Here is a 23,007-nt window from a genome sequence, read left to right as displayed (position 1 = left end):
TGTCGCTGTTCCGACTAGCGTCGGCAGGTTAGTTACTGAGGTTAGGTTTAGGGTTAGGTTTAGGGTTAGTTTTAGTGTCTGCATACCGGCCCCTCGGCATATTGATGCGGACCCATTTCCTGAAAGGTTATTATTTTGGACGCACAGCAAAGATAGATAGTAATTCGCCTGGGTGCCAGCCTGCTATGCTACGCTCCATGGATTTGCATGGACGAAAACAAATCCACGGAACGTAGCGTAGCAGGCTGGTACCCAGGCTAGATAGTCATAGTGGATTTAAAAGGCTAACCTGCGCGTGTGTCTCTCTGACGGGGTGTCCGTGCTGGAGTGGAGGCGAGGGAACAGACCGGAGCGCCGCTTCACCGGGCTCTTCAGAGGAGACTTGGCTGACATCACTGGAGGCTGATGGGAAGGAGGAGGAGATGACTTAATACTACTCCCTCATGGAATGATAGAGCAAAACATATCGTCGTTGTCGGTTGAAAACCTTGTATGTCCAAAACCGTTCGTTTTTGCATTTTTCATTTTAAAAATGATTTAAACTAGTGAAAACAGCCGATCTACGATCTAGCAAACGCCCGTTGTGTGCTTGTAGATCTGCTGTTTTCACTACTTTTGTGCGACGGCCTTGTATGATGAAGCATGGCTTCACTTTGCGAAAGAACATACAAATTTGAAACCTGGAGACAGGAGGTTTCCACCCGACAACGACGATATGGTCAAATGTAAACACAGCATAAACTAGCTTTGATTGCGTTCCATTCAGCCTACTGTTCATTATTATTAGTGAATATGTGTATGCATAGTATTTGTGTTTGTTTTTTTGTTGGTTTATACTGTAAATGTAGCTACATGTATATGTTGTTATTCTGTTACCTTAGGGTTCCCACACATTTTTACAAATGAATGTCCAAAACTTTTCCAGAATATTTAAGCCAATTTCCAGGACTATATAACAATAATTCAGCACAATAACGAGTCACTTACTCCTATGTGCAATGCCCAAAGACAGGCAGTGTAGCAAAAATAAAGTGTGCACGCTGCGAACGGACCGTGGCGTGCATGCGGATTGTGCACGATGGACACGCACGTGCCCACATCAAACGGTTAGAAAATCGTGGCAGGCAACCCTCAAAGTCGATTCATGGTGGCAGTAAATGAGTTAACAAAATCAATAACCAAAAACAACACATAGCTATTTTTTCCAGGACCTTCCAGGACCCTTCATCAATTCCAAAACCTTTCCAGTACTGGAAAAATATTTTTCTAATTTCAAAATATTTCCAGGAATTTCATGACTGTGTGAACCCTGCCTATACTATGGCAGCTGCCATACCTTTGGCTACGGGGGAAGATATTTTTCTTAAAATAAATTCATCATGCCTGTTGCTAAGGTATGGAACATGACTGGTGTCTTGCACGCGCGCCTTGCAAGACGCCAGTCATGTTGCCATACCTTAGCTTTTGCTGAACTGACGCCACTGCTGATCTAACCTTCATCCATCCATCCATCGTTCCTGTCCTTTATCTAATCTTCATCCCTCCATCCATCTTTCCTGTCCTTTATCTAATCTTCATCTCTCCATCCATCTCTCCTGTCTTTTTCTCTCTGACCTTCATTCGTCCATCTGTCTTCAGTCATCATCCCCAGTGCCCAGAGTCAATCAATCAATCCAGTAATGTTAAAATACACAAACCATGCCAGAAAACCTTGGTGTAGTCATATAGACACAGACCTGAATGTATACAGCCAACATCAACACAATCACAGAGTCAGCACACTGTCACCTTAAGAATAAATGAAACAGGATTTGGGAAAACTTAGCAGACTTGACAACTACAATGTCTCTTTCAGGGGTGGCAGTGGCTCAGGGGTAGAGTTGCCTTGTCTTAGAACACGGAGGGTTTCCGAAGTGTTCCCAGTTCGATCCCGGGCTCCCCCAGAGTCAAAAGGTCCTTGAGCAAGACTCTGAACCCCTAGTTGCTCCCGGTGAGCAGGTTGTTGCCTTGCATGGTTTCCTCTGCCATCGGTGTATGAATGTGTGGGTGAATGTAATGCACGATCTCTGTAAAACGCCTTGGGTAAAGGCGCTATATAAATGCACGATTTTACAGGTCTCCTTAGAAAAATAAATCATCACTGCAGTTCTTGAATCTTTACACTGGCTCTCTGTGCGTCATAGAATTGATTTCACAATTCTACTTTTGATTTATAAAGCATTGTATGGTTTAGGGCCAAAATACATTTATTTTCTCCATTACTCTCTAAACCCACAGTGAAGGTCTAATGTTCCATTCCCCCTGCTACTCCCTGTAATCTAGCCCGGGATCAGTAGCATTTTCGGGTTTCTGATCTGGTTGGGAGCGGAAACAACCTACGTCAGGGTTCCCCAATAGGCGGCCCGCGGGCCATTTGCGGCCCCCGGGGGGCTACTGGCTGGCCCACACCAACCCCAGTAATAATGGTGGTATAAGAGCAGCAACAACACTAGTATATCGTTGTTGCCGGGTGGAAATCTCGTATCTCCAAATTTGTACACTCTTTCCAAAATCATTGAAGTAGTCAAAAGTAGTGAAAACAGCAGATCTACAAGCACACAACGCCTCGCGGTAGATCGGCTGTTTTCACCAGTTTAAATCATTTTTAAAATGATAAATGCAAAACGAACGGTTTTGGACATACAAGATTTTCACCCGACAACGACGATATCTGAACTGTCGCTGGAGTAGTGGGAACGCCGCCGTCGCACCCTGCAATGTTGTGGCCCTCAGCTTGGTACCCTAGACATAATTCGGCCCGTGGGGAAAACTAATTGGGGAACCCTGACCTACGTCATGTTGTAGTCGGACCTACAATTTGTCCTGGACTATCAAACCAGAATCAGTTTTAACCCAAAATAATCCCCCCACGCTCAAGAACATACTTTTATGTCCTACCCAATAAACCCCTTGATGTGGCGTAGTTTTGCTTATTTTGGAAACAGTTTGTTTGGTATGGGCTATCCATCTTTTAGTCCAACCCGCAGCGACTGGCAAGACTACACTTCTCTAGCATTTAAATAGGGATTGGGGAAACAAACAGGCAGGACCGAAGCGACGCGTGTGATATCTAAATGTACCGGCAATCTGGCAAGTCCCGGAAAAGACGCGCTGTGATTGGCCAGGCGTCATTTGAGTGGCAGCCTCGCGAGGCCAATCCCCCACGCGAGGCTTTTCCTCCCCTACTAATACAGAATGCCATTCCCAGCACCTGCCTCCGTGGCTTAGTGGATTGGTCTCTAGGATGGATCCATGTGCCCCAGGTTCGTATCCCGGTCGCGCCACTTTTTCTGGCTACACCCCATGGAGGTTAGGTTTAGGGTTACGGGTAGAGTTGGGTTGTCGAAAAGATAACATGTAGACATAGTAACATAGCGACAATGCGGCTCAAAGGGACTGTAGTGCCTTGGACTACTGCAGGCCAATCACACGCTGCGGATCACATGGCCCGTTTTAAACCAATACCAGGCTTTCCTCCGAGGTGGAAAGACTGGTGATGTACTCACAGTGAAGGTGCTCTTGGTGCACTCGCTGGTGCTCTGGGGCAGGCCTCCTCCGCTCAGGCTGGCCGGGACCCCGCCCCCCACCCCGGGGCTCCGGTGGCGGTGCGAGCCCACCATGGTCTCCATGGAGTGACTCCTCACACGCATCGCCCTCTACAGGAGGGGAGGGGAGGTTACACCACACCATGGAGGAGAGGAGAGGAGAGGAGAGGAGAGGGCCAGATACCATGGAGGAGAGGAGAAAATGAAAGAAAAGAAAAGAAAAGAAAAGAGACAAAAGGAGAAAAGAGTGGGGAAAACAAGAGAAGAGAGAGGAGGTGTTGTGTTAAAATGAGAAAGGTGATGACAGAGAAATGTTTCGTAAAGACCCGCCATGTTTTTGTTTTTCATTCATTCTTAAGAGAATAGGATTGGAGAAGGAGATTATGTTCTGAAAGACTGGAGCCCATCTCCACAGGTGCTATTGCAACTGTCAAACACCAGAGGGCAGAGTTCTCCCACAAACAGACCAGGTGACAGATAGTTATCACACAGCATAAACCCTTCTTTACAGATACTCATTGTAAGCAGTGGTGGGGAAAGTACTTTTTTTTTTACTCAGGTAATTAAGTATCAATACTGCAGTATAGAAATACTCTGTCACAAGTAAAAGTCTTGAATTCAAAATGTACTTGCATCAAGCTATACTCAAATTACCAACAGAAAAAAAAGTAAAAAATGATTGAAAATAGCCAATCTACAAGCTCGCAATGTGTCGTGAAGCTTGTGGATTGGCTATTTTCAAATAGCCTATAAATAAAAAGTGGATTAATGTATGTTTTATAACCCTCATATCTGTGAAGTAACTATAAAGTTTTCAAATAATTGTAGCGGAGTAAAAGTTAAAAAAAAAACACAGATGTACAAGCTGGCAGGGTGACACAAAGTGACACTGTGAGCTTGTAGATCTGCTATTTCTGAGAACCACTGTGACTATGTTCTAAAGAGTTTTCTGAAGGAAAAAAATAGATGTATTCTCTAGAAGAACGAAACAAAAGATACATTCACACTTCAAATAAAATATGGCACATGCATGAATGCGTAGAAAATGTTGTTTATTATTGCGATGCAGGCATTGCATTATTTTTACAGTATTGCTGACAGGTAATATACAGTGACTGCTAGAGCAACGATGAGTACAGCGCCCCCGGTGGCTGACTGGGAAAAGTGCACGACAGCCGGCCATGCTGCCTGTGAATAGCAAAGAGCCATATGGTCAAAACAGGAACACGTGCACGTGCACGGACACACACGCACGTGTGCGCGCACACACACACACACACACACACACACACACACACACACACACACACACACACACACACACACACACACACACACACACACGTAAGTACCCAGGCATGCACACATGCACAGAGCATATGGTCATTTTTCTCAAGTTAAAAATGCTCCCTCTACAGTAGCTTTTCAGGCCGTGACCTCCAAAACATTCATACTTGAACTGGAAACTCCTTAAATTGTCACTTTAGAAATATTCAGATACCCTCTATACACTTACACTTTATGTTGGTTTGTTTATTGTTGAGTGAGAAAACAATTAAGTTAAGTTAAAAATCTGGGGACCCCCCAAAATAATTTGGGGACCCCCATGGGGGTCCTGACCCACATGTTGAGAACCACGAGTGTAGAAGGAGGTGTAGAGCAGGGGTCTTCAACAGGGGGTCCGGGACCCCTAGGGGGTCCTCAGAGTTGGGGGTCCTCCGAATCTGTGTGATAAGAACTTTATTTTTTCTACACTTGAACCCTAGTATCCCTATTCTCTGTGAGACATTAGCCAAGAATAGCCGATTTACAAGCGTACAACGCCTCACAGCTCACAACGCCTCACAGCTCACAACGCCTCACAGCTCACAACGCCTCACAGCTCACAACGCCTCGCAGCGGCTATTCTTGGCAAAGAGGTTTGGTGTAGAGGGAAAAGAAGAGGAGACTAATTATTAACGGTTCAATGTCTAAAAATACACCAACAACCAACATTTTAAGTATATAGAGGGTATAAGCATGTTTTTAAAGTGACAATTTAAGGACTTTTTAATACTTCTAAAATGACAAATTAAACATTGGCCAAATTGTCAAATATTAGAGGCAGAAATTGTGAAAATAGCCGATCTACATGCTCACAAGTCACAACGCCTCGCAACGCGAGGCGTTGTGAGCATGTAGATTGTCTATTTTCACAATAGAACCGTGTTATACAAAATGTAACGCCTCAACTCTTAGTGCTCGTCAGGGTGGGGGCTAACCTGACTTTCGCCAGATAGTTGCAGCAGTGCGTAACGCTCTGCCTTACATCTGGGATCTCTCGGCCAGACTCTATGTAAGGGGCGGGCCATTTTTTGAATTTCTGTAGCAGGTGATTGGATGTGGCCGTTTCTATCACAGTAACTCCAACCACTCATATTGGCCTGTCTGCATGACGTTGCAGACAGGCAACGTCATGCACTCAGGCAACGTCACTCTATTGGCTCAGAGCCGCTCAGAGCCCGCCCATAGCTGCCGCTGATTGGTCCGGCCCGGGACTTTACGAGTGTTATCAACGCTGGCGGACCGAGCCCAGATGGTAAAGCAATGCAACGCAATGCTGCCACCTTCTGGCGAAAGTCAGGTAAGGTGGGGGCGTCCCCAGTTAGAATATGATTATTTGGGGGGGGTTGAAGACCCCTGGTGTAGAGGAGGTGCAGAAGGAGGGTGTGGTCACCTTGAAGGACTCCAGCAGCCCCCCGTGGCCCCCGTTCTCCAGGCGGTCCTCGTCCCCCGGGGGTCCCTGTCCCAGCGTGGCTTGGCTCTGTCGGTGCAGCTCGTCATGGAGGTTGTCCAGCAGAGCCGCGCGGGTTCGACCCTGGGACAAAAGGTTTTTGATTGATTGAATATTTTATTAGACAAAAATGGAGAGCAGTACAATAAAAGTACAGTTAAACACCCTGCCTAAAAAGAACATTAGTGGGAGTCGAGGAAATATGTGAAAAAGGTGTTCACTTCCGGCAGAAAGCGTGAACATTTGCACCTAGAGGTATTTTTGTGCGTTGAATTCAAAAATTGACAGATCCAAGCACTTTTCCCATTGGATCCTTACCATACAGGGAAAAAAGACCCCCCCCCCCCAAAATATGTTATTTAAGTAGCATGTAAGGGGTCTAACTAGGGTTTTTTCTGAATCCATTGCAAGAATTTGTTTTGCACGAAAAACATTCCTTAGTTGGGCTAGAAATGGACCCCACAAAACTATGGTTTAGTATGGTTTAGTGATGAGTCATCACTTTTCACAGTTTTGTAGGGTCCATTTTTAGCCCAAGGAATGTTTTTCATGCAAAACAAATGCTTGCAATGGATTCAGAATCATGAAAACCCCCTAGATAGACACCTCACATGCTACTTAATCAATTTTTGAATTCAGCGCACAAAAATACCCCTAGGTGCAAATTTTCACGCTTTCTGCCGAAAGTAACACATTAGCCTATTTTTGTTACATATTTCTCCCACTACATCCCAAATAAGTCGGTCTTGTTTACGTCGGAAGTCCTTGGTATTCAATTGATGGACATGACAAATGGTGTAGATTTTTAAGATGTATTTAACGATTATTGTGAGTGCTTTGTATCGCGATAAACGATAATAACGATTATCATCCCATCCCTAATACACACACACGCACATGCACACGCGCGCACACACACACACACACACACACACACACACACACACACACACACACACACACACACACACACACACACACACACACACACACACACACACACACACACACACACACACACTTTACAAACACACTTTACCAACACACTTTCTTTGAGTGTATGTAATTGTGTGTGTGTCTGTGTGTGTGTGTGAGGTTGTCCCAAAATATTCAGTCATGAGACAGTGTTGGGATGGTCATTTATCATGAGCGCAGTGATGATGAGAGAGAAGATGAAGTGTGTGCGTGCGTGTGCATGCATGCGCGCGCGCGCGCGCGCGTGTGTGTGTGTGTGTGTGTGTGTGTGTGTGTGTGTGTGTGTGTGTGTGTGTGTGTGTGTGTGTGTGTGTGTGTGTGCATGGACGACGTGCAGAGAATGTTAGAGAGGCAGGGGCTGACATTTCTAAAAGGGCACTTTTGGTGAAAATATCACCGAAAATAGCCGACCTCCAAGCTCACAACGCGTTGCAGCGCGACGCGTTGTGAGCTTGGAGGTTGGCTATTTTCGGTGCTTGATACCACACTGAACTAAGCATAATCAAGTGAATACTGGAGATGTGGCGTAACGGCATGGATTTATATACAGAGAGGGCAATTATTTCTGCATTCATGGTCTGGAGAGGGCACTTTTTACAGAGCGATAAAAGGGCCGGGGCTCAAGCCCCCTTTGATGTCTATGTGTGCACGTGCCTGTGTGTGTGTGTGTGTGTGTGTGTGTGTGTGTGTGTGTGTGTGTGTGTGTGTGTGTGTGTGTGTGTGTGTGTGTGTGTGTTCGCGTTCGTGTCACCTCCAGCTTGGCGAATTTGTCAGACTTGTAGCAGGCGTTCTCTGCATTGATCAACTTAGTGAGCAGGAAGTCACGGAACTCTGGACCCTGGGAGGAGAGAGAGAGAGAGAGAGAGAGAGAGAGAGAGAGAGAGAGAGAGAGAGAGAGAGAGAGGAGAGAGAATGGGGACAGAGACAGAGAGACAAAGATAGAGAAGAGAAGAGGGTGGTATAAAAAGCAGGTATTAATACAGTATAGCAGGGCTCTTCAACGTTTCCAGGCCAGGGACCCCTTAGCTGAGAGAGAGATGAAGCAGGGACCCCACCACTACATATTGTATAAAATTGCGTTGCAGAAGAAAGATTTTCATAGATTTCTTAGACAGCTTAGACTTGTTTGACAGCACTGTCATCATGTTGAAGTAATGTGTATTTTCAGGCATTTAACCACTTGAACCGTCAAATACTTTAGTCTGCTCTTCTTTGCCAAAAAATAGCCGATCTACAAGCTTGTAGATCTACTATGTTTGGGTAATGTTCGACTCATAATAGGGATGCTAGGGTTCAAGTGGTTAATGTATAAAACATGATCCTATAATACAAAGATTTGGAGGCCCCCCCTGTAGTAACTCTGAAGACCCCCTAGGGGTCCCGGACCCCCCGTTGAAGACCACTGCAGTATAGTGTAGCAGTGATGGAGGTAGAGAGAGGTGAGTGAGGAGGAGGAGTGACGAAGGTGACCTTCATCATCGTTATGAGCTACAGAGTGATGTCATCCATCTTGTTGTTTTCCTCTCTGGCTCCTCCCCCTATTCATCACCCTCTCTGACTCCGCCTCCTGTCCACTGCATTCATACGCAGTGACTCTGAAACAGCTGGCTTTCAACCTTGAAAAACTGTGGAAATCTCAAAACAACTTTCAGAGCGTGTTATACATTTTCGTTGTCGGAACGGGATTCAAACCCACGACACGCTGTCAAGCTGCCGGGATTAGCAGCCTAGGTTGCATGGACCATTTTTTTAAATGTATTTATGGAAATAATTTGAATTTTCTTTTTAATTATCATCATTTATGAAATACTGCTGAAAAATGTCTTGACTTAGTTACTTAATAAATAATTATTTGTGTGTGTGTGTGTGTGTGCGTGCGTGCGTGCGTGCGTGCGTGCGTGCGTGCGTGCGTGCGTGCGTGCGTGCGTGTGTGCGTACCTAATGTTTCCTATGATAACATGTGTCTCACCTTCTTAAAGACAGTGATATATGCAGTAATGTTTCCTATCATAACATGTGTCTCACCTTCTTAAAGACAGCAGGGTTTGGTAGAGGAGGCCCGAACGGTGGGACATCCTCCCTGGCTGTAACAGACACCTGTTGTAACACAAGATAAAACAGATCAAATGCATTCATTTGATTGTTCAGATAAAAACTTGAGTGCATAGTGATAGCGTTGTGTTTTATTGCGACGCCAGGTCGCAGGTACTATGAAAAGCTCTGTCTGTCCGTCACGTCACACTTTTGCCCCTACACTTATCTCTGGCACCGTTGGCCCTATTGATGCCAAACTTTGCACACACACTCCTTTGATGGCAAATCACAACCTCCGCCCCTGATTTCTCTCATGGCCCTCTTCTAGCGCCACCATCAGGCAGATTTTTGCTAAACACATTTTTGGACACTGCTCCTTCAGATTTTGGCCTAAAATCACGCAAAGCGGTACACTAAAGTCATGTCATCAACATGGATCTGCCCCATTTCCAAAATTCCCTCCTGATTGGCTACGATTGCCTTCTAAAGTTTGTGTATGCGACGTGACGGTCGCTTATCTACCGATTAGGGAGTTTTATTTTTATTTGTGTAGTGTAGGTATTCTCACTATCTTCAGAAATAGTGTGATATCCTGGAATAAATTCCTTACCAAAAAAACATTCCTTGGGCTAAAAAAAAGGCCTCACAACACTATGGTTTAGTGATGAGTCATCACTTTTCACAGTTTTGTGGGAGCCGCCTTCACCCCAAGGAATGTTTTTCGTGCAAAACAAATGCTTGCAATGGATTCAAATCATGAAAAACTCCTAGTTTGACCCCTCACATACTACTTAAAGCATATTTATTTTGGTGTGTTTTATCCTGTATAGTTAAGTTAATGGGACCCCAACTTTCAGCAGCTGTCACGGATTCTCCTAGGGAAACTGAATTTCAGTCTTTGTGGGATGTGTTACTAGACACCTTTACAAACACATTGGTGAAGACATTTTTTGGTAAGGAATTTATTCCACGACTTTTTAAGATATCTCCCGACTACTAGGTTTGTGGAAGGAAAGGTCTGGACAGTTCTGGTTTCAGAGGCCTGTCCACGGACCAACTACTGTACTGGGTATCTTCATTCATCACTTGTCCACAAAGCGCCCGGTGCTCTGGCAGCTCTGGGCCACAGATCACATTGGAGAGAAACTAATAACACTTTATGACGGCAGACAGACACCACCCACACCGGCTCAGAAAGTTTAGACGAAAAAGCCAATAAGTAAAGCATTTTAAAAGTTTTCCGACCACTTGTTTGTCACTAAATCAATTATCCCGATTGATCGATGAGATCTCTGCCATTCGATACTTCAAGAAGAATTAGAGATAATCTCTATATAAATGCGATCCGTCTATGTGTGTCTACACCCCTTCCTCTCCCCCTTGCCCCCCCCCCTTTCTTTCCCTTTCTGGAAACAACAACAAAGCAGACTCTGAGGCCCGGTTGCACCAAGACGGATTAAGCCTTAACGTGGTTTGAATCAAGGTTTATTTAATATTTATCAATCCAGTTGCACCAAACTTTAAAACTAGTTTCCACTAATCAAGTTTAGTTTCAAGCCATCCTTTTAATCTTGGTTTTAATGACACTGTAAACCTGGATTAATGTTAATCCTGTTGCACCACTACTTTAAACTTTGATTTAATTATCAGTAAGGGATTCATTTTAAACTTGCAGTAGAGGGCTGTAAATACCTTGTAGGTGGTATAGTCTATACAGGTTGTATCTCTGCTGTCGGGCCGAAACCTCATAACTCCAAAATATTCATTTTCGGGAAAATGAGCTCAAGTGGAGTTAGGAGGTTTTGACCGAAGGGCTTTTTACTACTTTCCATTGGTTCAATATTATTTTAACCAACACACAGACATAAAGGGTGTTCAATAGCACATATTTATGAAAAAAGGAGAGGGCCAATCGGGTTGAGTTAGCTGGTTTGGCAGAAAGTGTGGAGTTAGGAGGTTTTGTCCCAAGCACTTTTTATTACTCCATTGGTTCAATATTATTTTAACTAACACTCAGATGTAAAGTGGTGTTCAATAGCCCTGATTTATGCCAAAACATCAAAAACCTCCAAAATGGAGTTAAGAGGTTTTGGCCAAGACAGTGACGGATAGTAATAATAATAATAAACTTTATTTGTATAGCACCTTTCATACAGAGTTGCAGTTCAAAGTGCTTCACAGGTAGATATACAATAAGTACCTCAAACATAAAATGTTAATAAAATAAAAAAGGCAACAATCAATAAACACAGATGTGAAATAGTAAAATACATAATAAAAGCAGGTTAAACATTCAAAATAAGAAATAGAAAAGAAAAATAGTATTTCAGTACATTATAACCATGACAGGAAACGTTAATTAAAGTGCTGAGGGTGTTATGAGGGGGCTAGCCTAAAAGATGCTGTGCGAATGCTAGCCTGAAGAGGTGTGTTTTTAAACCGTGTTTAAAACTCTCTGTGGAGATTGCTTCTCTGATTTCCCGAGGGAGGGTGTTCCACAATTTTGTTGCGTAAAAGAAAAATGCTGCCTCTCCGATTTTCTTTTTTTGGGGTTGTTCTTTTGGTGGTGTCGAGTAGGCCTGCAGTGGATGACCTGAGTGTTCTGGATGGAGTGTATTAGCGGTAGAGAGTCTGTGATATATGTGGGGCCTTGGCTATAGAGGGTATGCGCGTGACATCACTGTTGCTGGAAGTTATGTGGGAACACGCCTACTGAGTGGCAAAACACTAATTGCTGCCATTGACAGCCCATACATCCAAACAGAAAAGTCCTATCTGATTGTATTAAACAAAATTAAACTCACCAACATTGCGGCTGTACTGAAAGCTTGAATTATCCTCTTTCTATCTGCAGTTTTTGTTTCATAAAAATCCACCATAGGCATGTTATGAGCTACTTTCTGTCAAGACATTCTGTGCAGGTTTTTATTTTTCCAAGTCTGAGTTTGGAAGCACTCGTTTTCTACAACACAACATCCTGCTGCCTCCTGCATTATGTGCAAATTAGAAACAGGTGGTATGCAGGGCCGTTGAGTGATTTGCAACTAGCACTTCCAAACTCCAATGCTCCATGCTGCTCAATGTTTTGCCACTCAGTCTAGATTAGGGGGGCGGGTCCCAGTGGACGTGCATACCCTCTATTGAGTGCTTTGTAGATTAAGAGTAAGACCTTGAAATGTATTCTATGGGAGACCGGGAGCCAATGAAGGGTGTATAGGACTGGTGTGATGTAGGTTGTGTATACCTTGTAGGTGGTGTTCTCTGTGCAGGGCTGCTCCACCTGCACCAGGACGTAGGCGTGCAGGAAGTTGGAGGCGATCATGTCGGGTACGAAGGGCGTGGCCTCCTCCTGGAAGACCGCCGCCACGATGTCATTTCCTATGTGTCTCTTCCTCTGCAGCTGAGAGAGAGAGAGAGAGAGAGAGAGAGAGAGAGAGAGAGAGAGAGAGAGAGAGAGAGAGAGAGAGCGTCAGATTAACCCTTTCCTCTTGCTCTCAGAGAGAGAGGAAAGGCTTAGGTGCCCTCCACACTAGGCGTGGTCACCGCCTCCTAGCAATTCATGAGAGGCGGGCGGCTTTTTCGGTTTTGGGGCGGCGAGGCGAGCGGGCGCAGTCCCGTGAAATCCACCGCGAGCGTGCTCGTTTGTGCATGCGTACGCGGGCGTTGAGACATGGATTGTGTTTATCTTTGTGAAATACCGCACAGCGTTTACTCACTGAGCGAGTGTGTTTGTGTCTCACCACGGTGCGGCCACCGCTGATCCTAGCGGCAGCCCCGACGGCTACCGCGCCTAGTGTGGAGGGCACCTTAATCTGAACTGTTCTTGGCCCACCCATCTGACCACCCATCAAGAGATGGAATTATTTTATGCTTTAGCTATTGAAAAAAATGTGCAGATATACAAGCTCACTGCGAGCTTGTAGATCAGCAATTTCTGAAAGATTGTGAATATTTGTGCAAAATCTTAGTTTGAATATATATATTTTTCAATGCAGACTTGTGTAACTCAAATTTCTGCTTTTGGGGGGTCCCTGGAACAACATATTTTGAGATGGGGGTCCACGGACAAACTATGATTTTAGGGGGTCCATGACATGAAAAACCTTTTAGAAGACGTTTATAGAATCGGGTCAATATATTCAAAGACTTGCACAAATTGTCAGGATTAAAAAAAAAATAGCAGATCTACAAGCTCGCACTCTATTATGCTATGCTATTATAGTTAAAGCATAAAATAATGGTTAAAGTGGTTTAATGGTTTAACCAGGAACGCATCTGTGTCATTTTAGATTTTAGCAACATAAGAGTTTGGATTCAGGACAGCGGTTCTCAAAAATAGCAAACCTGGGAACCTTCCAAATCCCAAGCGGCAACTCTACCTCCTGAGCCATGTGGGGCGGCATAGCTCAGGGGTAGAGAAACCGTTATTAGAGCACAAAGGGTTCCCGAAGGGTTCCCTGTTCGAATCCGGGCTCCCCCTGAGTTAATGTCGAAGGGTCCTTGGGCAAGACTCTGAACCCCACATTGCTCCCGGTGAGCAGGTTGGTGCCTTGCATGGTTTCCTCCGCCACCGGTGTATGAATGTGTGCGTGAATGGGTGAATGTATGCACAATCTCTGTAAAGCGCTTTGGATTAAAAAGCGCTATATAAATGCACCATTTACCATTTACCATGGCATTCTTAACCTTTTTTTCCCCCATTGAAGAGCCCCCCAAACCTGTGCACTGCACTCATTCACACACACGCACACACTTGAGCCCTATATATTCCTCTCGTACGAAACAGCCGCGATGCGACAGGTTGTGAGCTTCTGAATCCGCTATTTTTGCTATTTTTGAAAGAATCTGAAAATATATATTTTTTATGGCAAGTTCAACATCATATATCAGTACACGCACGACATTGGATTAAATCAAGTGATGATTGTTTTAACCCCCCCCCCCCCCCCCCCACCCCAATCCCCATCCAGGGGCGTCAATTGGGTATGGCAGGGGTATGCAGCTGCCATAGGGGGGGGGAAATAAAAGTTACTTTTAAATATAAATACATGAATGTCTTTTTGTCTATCTGCGCTGGTTTATATTATGTTGTTAAATTACAGTAAAATAACTACAAATGCAAAATTTAACAAAATGATCACTTTAACAAGGTATTATGATTATATTCTCCACACTTGTATTCTTCCCAGCTTGACAAAATGGTATATTCCCAGGTTCCGCAGGTCAGCTGCACAGGTGCAATGCATTATTGTTAATTGTGGCACGTTTACTAACATGCTAAGTTTAGCTGCACTTGAACAACCATTCCAGGCTGCCATCTCCAGCCCAAGAAACCGTAGAAACCTGTATAAAAAACTGAGAAAAAAAATATATATAGTTTTTTTCAGACATTGTGAAAATAGCCGATCTACATGCTCACAACGCCTCGCGCTGCGAGGCGTTGTGAGCATGTAGATCTGCTATTTTCACAATAGAACCGTGTTATACAAAATGTAATGCCTCTTTTCCATGAGGACTCCCATCTTTGCCATACCCTAGCTTTTGCTGAACTGACGCCACTGTCCCCATCACACACACACATACATACACACCTCTGTGATCTTTGCAGCCCCCCAAAGGGCCCCGAGATGCGAGCGTGAGTAACATATCAAGCATGTTCTTATATGATCCCAGTGTTGCAGTGGGAGTTCCGAAGAAGCTACTATGAAGCGAGAGAGAGAGAGAGAGAGAGAGCACCTGGGAATCTTTATGAATGTCCGTTCCAAATTTAGATGCACAATTTGACCTTTGGAATTCTTTAGATTTGATTATAGTTTTTCCTCTGACAGATCCTTGGCGTCGGGAGAGAACGCTTCTCTGCAGTCGAACGGAACGTCCTTCGCTTCCCCTCCCTCCCCTCCCGGTGGCGGTGGAGCCTCGATAGGCTTGGAAAAAAGATTCTACGGGGAGAGTACAAATGTAACCGAATGGACCCGCATATACAGTATAGCGGAACACACACCGGTTGCGGACAAAAATGAAAGAATTTTCACAGATCGCCAGCAACGCCTGGAAATAGAACAGTCGCGTATCGGAGTGGCGGGCGAGGCGTCTACGCGCACAGGCGCGCGTTTAACTGTGGCAGTTATAGAGTTAAGACCTGAGGACCATTGTTAAACTAGAGCCCATCCCCCTCCTCTCCCCTCCTACCTGCTGAACATCTCCCTCGGTGAAGGGCAGCTTGGTGGAGACGTGGAACATCATCTCTCTCTGTCTGAAGACGGTGTAGACCGACTCTGAGCCCGTCTGTCCATGGGACACGTCCAGACCTCCACGGAACCTAGAGCACAGCACACACCGCGTCAACATAGAACCTAGAGCACAGCACACACCGCGTCAACATAGAACCTAGAGCACAGCACACACCGCGTCAACATAGAACCTAGAGCACAGCACACACCGCGTCAACATAGAACCTAGAGCACAGCACACACAGCGTCAACATAGAACCTAGAGCACAGCACACATGCATCAACATAGAACCTAGAGCACAGCACACATGCATCAACATAGAACCTAGAGCACAGCACACATGCATCAATATAGAACCTAGAGCACAGCACACATGCATCAATATAGAACCTAGAGCACAGCACACACGCATCAACATAGAACCTAGAGCACAGCACACACGCATCAATATAGAACCTAGAGCACAGCACACATGCATCAATATAGAACCTAGAGCACAGCACACACGCATCAACATAGAACCTAGAGCACAGCACACACCGCGTCAACATAGAACCTAGAGCACAGCACACACCGCGTCAACATAGAACCTAGAGCACAGCTCACACAGCACTTGCTCGCTCTGCTGGCGCACAAGTAGTCCATATATGGCCATGAGTGAACAAGGCACAAGTTGGCACCTCAACAGAGTGCAGTCTAGTTATATATATGTGGCGGAGAGAGTCGCAGCCCCAGCCTGAAGCCTAAAAAGTCTAGTATCTGCCCTCGTTCCATAGGGATATCCCTTTGCAGTAATGGTTAAGATATTGGACTTCGGATCACCTCCGTTACATATATATATATTTTAAATTTATGGTATTTTTTAGATGTTTGTTGTGTTTGTTTGTTTAAAAATGTACACACAAATATATTCCTAAAAAGATTTGATAATTTTGGAATAAACCATATGTATACTGTATAATAGAGGGTGGACAATATTGCAGCCCGCGAGGCACCGAGCAGGCACACTAGGGTATGCAGTAGCGTTAGCATACGCACGCACAGTAACGTTTAACTGCACTCCCAGGTTTGACCACCAGGCTAAGGCTGCTTCAACATTCTACCGTGGTTCTGTGGGCTTGGAATAAACAAGCACAGAGCAGGGACGTGCAGAGAATGTTGGAGAGGCAGGGGCTGACATTTCTAAAAGGGCGTTTGGTGAACATTTTGAAAATAGCCGACATCTAAGCTCACAACGCGTCGCGCTACGACGCGTAGTGAGCTTGGAGATTGGCTATTTTCGGTACTTGATACCACACTAAACTAAGCATAATCAAGTGAATACTGGATATGTGGCGACGGCATGGATTTCTATACAGAGAGGGCAATTCTTTCAACATAAGATGGTGCATTCAAGTTCAGGAGAGTTTGGACCATGCAATTCTCTTGAACGCTGCCTTCAGGTATGGCATGGAAAGAGGGCATTTGCGTTTCTTTCATCATAGTGAAAATTGCATTCATGGTCTTGAGAGGGCACTTTTTACAGACGGATGAAAAGGCAGGGGCTCAAGCCTCCTTTGATGTCTATGTGTGCACGTGCCTGTTCTTTTTACTGAATGGGTTCCCAGAATGCCTCAAGGTTGATCGGACAACGCTCTTTTATCTTTATTCAAATTAATTCTTATCTTATCTCATCGTCAAAAAAAGGTGGAAACCTTTTATGTCCAAAATTATTGAGTGTTTGATTGTTTGATTGATTGATTGATTGATTGATTGATTGATTGATTGACTGACTGACTGACTGAAAACATTATTAGAAGGTTGCATAGGAAAAGGTACAGTTTGACAGTACAGTTCACTGGTACAAGGTCAACTAAAAGGATACACCCAAAAAAGCCCATGGCTTGCTTTCATTTGGGGTCCTTTTTTTTTAAACTCATATAACAGTGAATGACAGACAGATTGATATGTGATCTAATGGATCCGATAGAGTTATTAATTAGTCACCAGTAAGATGCCTAAGGGTGAAAAGCGAGGTCGTGCCATCTGTCTTGGCCATATTATGGATTCTGTTAGTGTGGTTCTCCTAACAGGGCATCATCTGGGATACAATCCCTTTTATGCCCATATATGGAGATCCCTAACAGAATCCCTTTTATGCCCATATATGGAGTTCCCTGCTCTGAGTATCTGACATCACTAATCCCTTTTATGCCCATATATGGAGATCCCTAACAGAATCCCTTTATGCCCATATATGGAGATCCCTGCTCTGAGTATCTAACATCACTGTGATGTCAAGTGTTTATGCCTATATATGGAGATCCCTGCTCTGAGTATCTGATATCACTCAGTGTGATGTCACCTGTGATGTCACAGTGATGTGTCAGGGGAACCACAGTGTCAGGCGTTACACGTATACATACACACGGTCAAGCTGCGACGGTTCTCATAGTAAACTTGCTCCCTACGGTCGCAATAAAGCTGTATGGTAAATTACTTTCAATTGGTTCAATAGTTATGAAGCCCACTTTCACTTTCAACAGATTTCAGAAATGGCGAAAACGGCAGATCTAGACGTTCGCAAAGTGTCTCGATGCGACACGTAGTGAGCTTGTAGATCGCCTATTGTTCGTCACTTTTTTTCGTCACTTTTGATGACAACCGTGGGGGCCGCGGGGCATTAACTTTGAAAGAAAAAAACCTGGCATGAATAATTAAAAACATGCAACAATGTAAATATGGAATAGAATGTTTCTTCCTGCCAGACTGAGACCTCATGCGTCCCATCTGCATTCACACGGCTCACAGCAAATTATTCCATTCAATTATCTTTCTATTCAGAGCTAATCTAGTCTAGACTGGACCGCCGATCCACATTCCTCAACCCTTTTTTCATTTCAAGGACCCCTGGTTTGAAAAGCACAAGGCCACGCCGCCACGGACCCCCATTTGATGCCGTTTGCACCTCTGTGACCCCCCCAACATACTCTGTAAAATCCTTGGTGAAGGGGGCTCGGTGGCACAGTGGTAAATGGTGCATTATAGCGCCTTTATCCAAGGCGCTTTACATAGATTGTGCATTACATTCACCCGTTAACACACCCATTCATACACCGATGGCAGAGGAAACCATGTAGGTAGACTGTACTAACCCTTTGTATGGGGGTGGGGTTACTGACCCTCTGTATGGGGGGGGGGGGGGGGGGGGTACTGACCCTTTGAAGTCCTGCAGCTGGACGTTGTCTCCCAGCAGACTGAGGAACTCTCTGAAGGCTGGAGTCTCCTCGTTGTTCCCAAACAACTCCTCTTCTGATGTCTGAAACCATATATATATATATCGTCGTTGTCGGGTGGAAACCTTTTATGTCCAAAACAGTTTGTTTTGTATTTATCATTTTAAACACGAGTTAAACTAGTGAAAACAGCCGATCTACAAGCAAACAACGCCTCGCATCGCGAGGCGTTGTGTGCTTGTAGATCTGCTGTTTTCACTACTTTTGTGCAACGGCCTTGCATGGTGAAGCAGGGCTTTACTTTGCGAAAAAGTGAACAAATTTGAAACTTGGAGATACAAGGTTTCTGCCCGACAGTGACGATATGTATATACAATATATTCATTCTATAAACAACTCCTCTTCTGTCTAAAACCAATATACATTTATGTTATAAAACAGGTAGTTCCGACAAAGCAATCTGATTGGTTGACATAGCTTCTGAAATAACTTCTGCGCTGCCTACGGAACTCTCCCCTTAGCTCGTTCCTGGCTGCAGCAACACAGTCGTGACGATATTCATGATAACACACACGCTCTGGTGTAATAGCTGAAGACCCTACAGTACATCACACCTGGGGCTCTAGAAAGACTCTGGCCCAGAACCAACAGGAGTGGAGATCCTTTGTTGCTGCCCTACATGCCAGCCGGCATAGTAAAAGTCTTGTGTAATATCGCTTAATTATAACCATTGTAAGCATCTGCCTGTCTGTTTGTGTCCCTTTTATGCCCTTATATACTGCATCCCTTACCCATCATTTGCAGAATACAACATTGCAAAGAAACGGAGTCGCAACTTGCAGTCATCATCATCATCATCATCATCATCATCATCATCATCATCATCATCATCTTCATCATCATCTCACCTGTCCAAACCTCTGGTAAACCACTCCGAACTTGAAGGTGTTGTTGACCTCGTGTTCGTCATAAGCTACGATCAACTGGGAGCCCTGTGTATCAACACATACACATACAAACACACACACACACACACACACACACACACACACACACACACACACACACACACACACACACACACACACACGCGCGCACAGGGTTAAACTGTAACTAGCTACAGTAGAAAGATGAAATTGGAAATTGCAAGTGTGATTGCCGTGACACAAGTCACACTTACAGTATATAGTATATATTCGAATGGTGCAAACCATTACGTCCACGTCCCTTTTATACACCTATATGGAGATCCCTGGTGTCATCAATATTAAGCCCATATCTTGGAATGCCCATATATGGACATATTGTGTCAGTCTCATGTGGTCTATGTCTATGATGTCATACATCTATGATGTCAGTCATCTCCATATGTGGGAAATGTTTAATTTGTAATTAAAGTCAAGGGAGAAAATTAATTCAGCAATACATTTATATCAATTAAACTATGTAACATATCTCTTAGCAAAATGTAGCTCCTCTCGGAATCTCTCCCTCCGCTATGCAGCTCCGAGATGAGGTTCCTTACTGTCGTCAACCAGAATCGGCCGACTGTGTGGAAGAGTCGCCGGTCGCGAACACTTCTTACCTTTTGTGAACATTCTATCCAAAAAGTGAAGGTCCTATGCTGGGCTCTCATTGTTTTACTTCTCAAGCGTGGAAGAAATCGGAGCAGCGTGTTGAAGATGAGTTTATATCGCTCATTTTGTCAGCAGGTCCCATGTTTTTTTTAGATAATCCGGAAGTTGCGGCCGGCATAGGGAACATTACTACCTCCCCTGGTCACGTGGTATAGACACAACGAATAAGGGTGGGGAAAACACAGAACCGGCTGACAAAATGAGCGATATAAACTCTTTATTTCAAAACGTTGCTTCGATTTTCTTCCACGCTTGAGAAGTAAAAGGATGAGAGACCGGCATAGGAACGTTTTGGATAGAATGTTCACAAAAGAAACGGCAGATCTTCAACTCAGTCGGACGATTCTGATTGACGACAGTGAGGAACCTCATCTCGGAGCTGCAAAGCGGAGGGAGAGGTTCCGAAAGGAGCTAAGCAAAATGCAAGGAATTGATTCCCGATTAAGCCGGTCGATTCGACATATAGCCCAAGTGCGTGCCACCAAAACTGTGTGAGGAGTAGCGTGGCAAAATAAAGTTTATTGAGGAAGGGAAAGATCGATGGAAGGAATAAAGTCGGATAAGTCCTATAGTGTGGTTGCCCACGCTAAATATGAACTCACCCTGGGGTAGAGGACGGGGTTAAACTTTAGGCCCGTAGCGTCCTCACACAGCAGCTGGAAGACAGACAGACAGACAGACAGACAGACAGACAGACAGACAGACAGACAGACAGATGTATTGAACTGGAATGAACCTTAATCAATCCAAACAACGTCATGTTTCTATTCCTGGAGTCTCCATTAGCATTCTGACCATGGAGACAGCTGTACGGTGCGTGGTGAGAATGCAGATCCTGGGGGTTTCAACAGGCTCACCGAGGGAAAATTAAAACCGATCAGAATTCAAGTCCCGGAGCAACTCCTGATGAGAATGACTGATCTGAGATAATAATAGACCGGTTTAGAGCGGTGCTCTCCTGGAAGGAGCTAAGCTCCAACACCTAGCTTTGTCCGGGCCCCAAAAAGATTTCGGGCCCCAAACAATGTCTGGACTCTGAAACGTGGCCTACATCTGGCCTAGATATGGCCTACATCTGGGCCTAGATATGGCCTACATCTGGGCCTAGATATGGCCAACATCTGGGCCTAGATATGGCCTACATCTGGGCCTAGATATGGCCTACATCTGGGCCTAGATATGGCCTACATCTGGCCTAGATATGGCCTATATCTGGGCCAAGATATGGCCTACATCTTGGCACAAACGTCTCAAAGTTTGTTGTACGCCGAGGGTCCCAATGGCCAAGCCTCGCAGGACGCGCTGTGATTGGCTAGCGGGACGCTTGATGAAATGAACTCATAAATGGCACAGCTCACTTCACACCAGGTATGATTTTTAACCCATTAAAAATGTCTGTTTTCAGAAAGAAAAAAGTATGTTGCTGTATCAGTGGTACTTTTTAAGTGTCAAGCATGCCCAAACTTGATATGTATTTAGTTGCGGACCCCCATCTCAAAATATTGTGTTCCCAAAAAAAAAATATATATGTTAAAGTTAAAGTACCTTGGCTATCTGTGGTACGCTGGGCAACTGGCTCAGGCCTGCTAGAGAGATTCTGTCGTGAAGTGTCTTCGTCTTTGACCTAAACAAAAAAACACATCAAGGTGTTCTGTGTGTTAATATAAATATGTATATCGTCACTGTCGGGCAGAAACCTCATATCTCCAAGTTTCAAATGTGTAAATTTTTTGGTAAAGCAAAGCACTGCTTCATCATACAAGACCGTTGCACAAAACTAGTGAAAACAGCAGATCTACAAGCACACAACGCCTCGCAATGCGTGGCGTTGTGTGCTTGTAGATCGGCTGTTTTCACTAGTTTAAATCATTTTAAAAATGATAAATACAAAATGAACGGTTTTGGACATACAAGTTTTCCACCCGACAACAACGATATAGTACATTACCTGAGCATAATGCGTAGGTATTCCTACATTGTTATGTATGTTAATATAAAGATGTATATAGTACATTACCTGAGCATAATGCGTAGGTACTCCTGCGCCTCCGCCTCTTCATGTTTCAGAGACATGACCAGGTGTCCTATACTGCTGTTTGTACAGTAGTAGTTCATATGCTCCTGGAGGGAGGAGTTAAGGGTTATATTCATAATACATGTATCCACAAGTTTCCAACGCCCCATAGTGCATTGCGCAGACGCTGTACCGAGCTTCCGGCGCCGCAGCCGAGTGTGATTTACAAGCTCACAATGGGTTGCATCTGCGACGCGACGTGAGCTTGTATGTCTGCTGTTAAACCGGAAGTGTGGTGCAAACAGGTCCAAATAATCTCCAGTAAACTCCCGCGGAAACAGGTGGATACATTACTGTATATAGTTCATATGCTCCTATATTAATGGTTCATATGCTCTGGGATGGACCATATGACCATACATTTACATTACATTACTACGTTAACGGCAGAGTAAAAAAAGACCTCTTGATTTACCTGATTCTATAGTTTCCTGAGGCACTACACTGTGTCTCTGCATTCTATAGGGCTGTATTTTGATTGTCT

General features: G+C 44.5%; 1 protein-coding gene across 1 annotated transcript in view; it reads right to left on the bottom strand.

The window, feature by feature from the left end:
• Positions 1-23,007, bottom strand: part of rap1gap2a (RAP1 GTPase activating protein 2a) — a gene marked incomplete at both ends in the record, with an annotated part of 111,795 nt that overhangs the window by 7,093 nt on the left and 81,695 nt on the right. The window contains 12 exon segments of the mRNA XM_080732045.1: positions 290-402; positions 3,546-3,695; positions 6,301-6,441; positions 8,084-8,170; positions 9,358-9,429; positions 12,611-12,766; positions 15,556-15,685; positions 18,795-18,895; positions 19,721-19,804; positions 21,052-21,105; positions 21,995-22,073; positions 22,467-22,570. Coding sequence (XP_080588171.1) covers positions 290-402; positions 3,546-3,695; positions 6,301-6,441; positions 8,084-8,170; positions 9,358-9,429; positions 12,611-12,766; positions 15,556-15,685; positions 18,795-18,895; positions 19,721-19,804; positions 21,052-21,105; positions 21,995-22,073; positions 22,467-22,570 — 1,271 coding nt within the window.

The sequence above is a fragment of the Nannobrachium achirus genome (assembly GCF_963921795.1).
Source record: "Nannobrachium achirus genome assembly, chromosome: 8".
Lineage (NCBI taxonomy): Eukaryota > Metazoa > Chordata > Actinopteri > Myctophiformes > Myctophidae > Nannobrachium > Nannobrachium achirus.
Note: the sequence above shows the minus strand (reverse complement) of the source record. Positions and strands in the feature narration are given on the sequence as shown.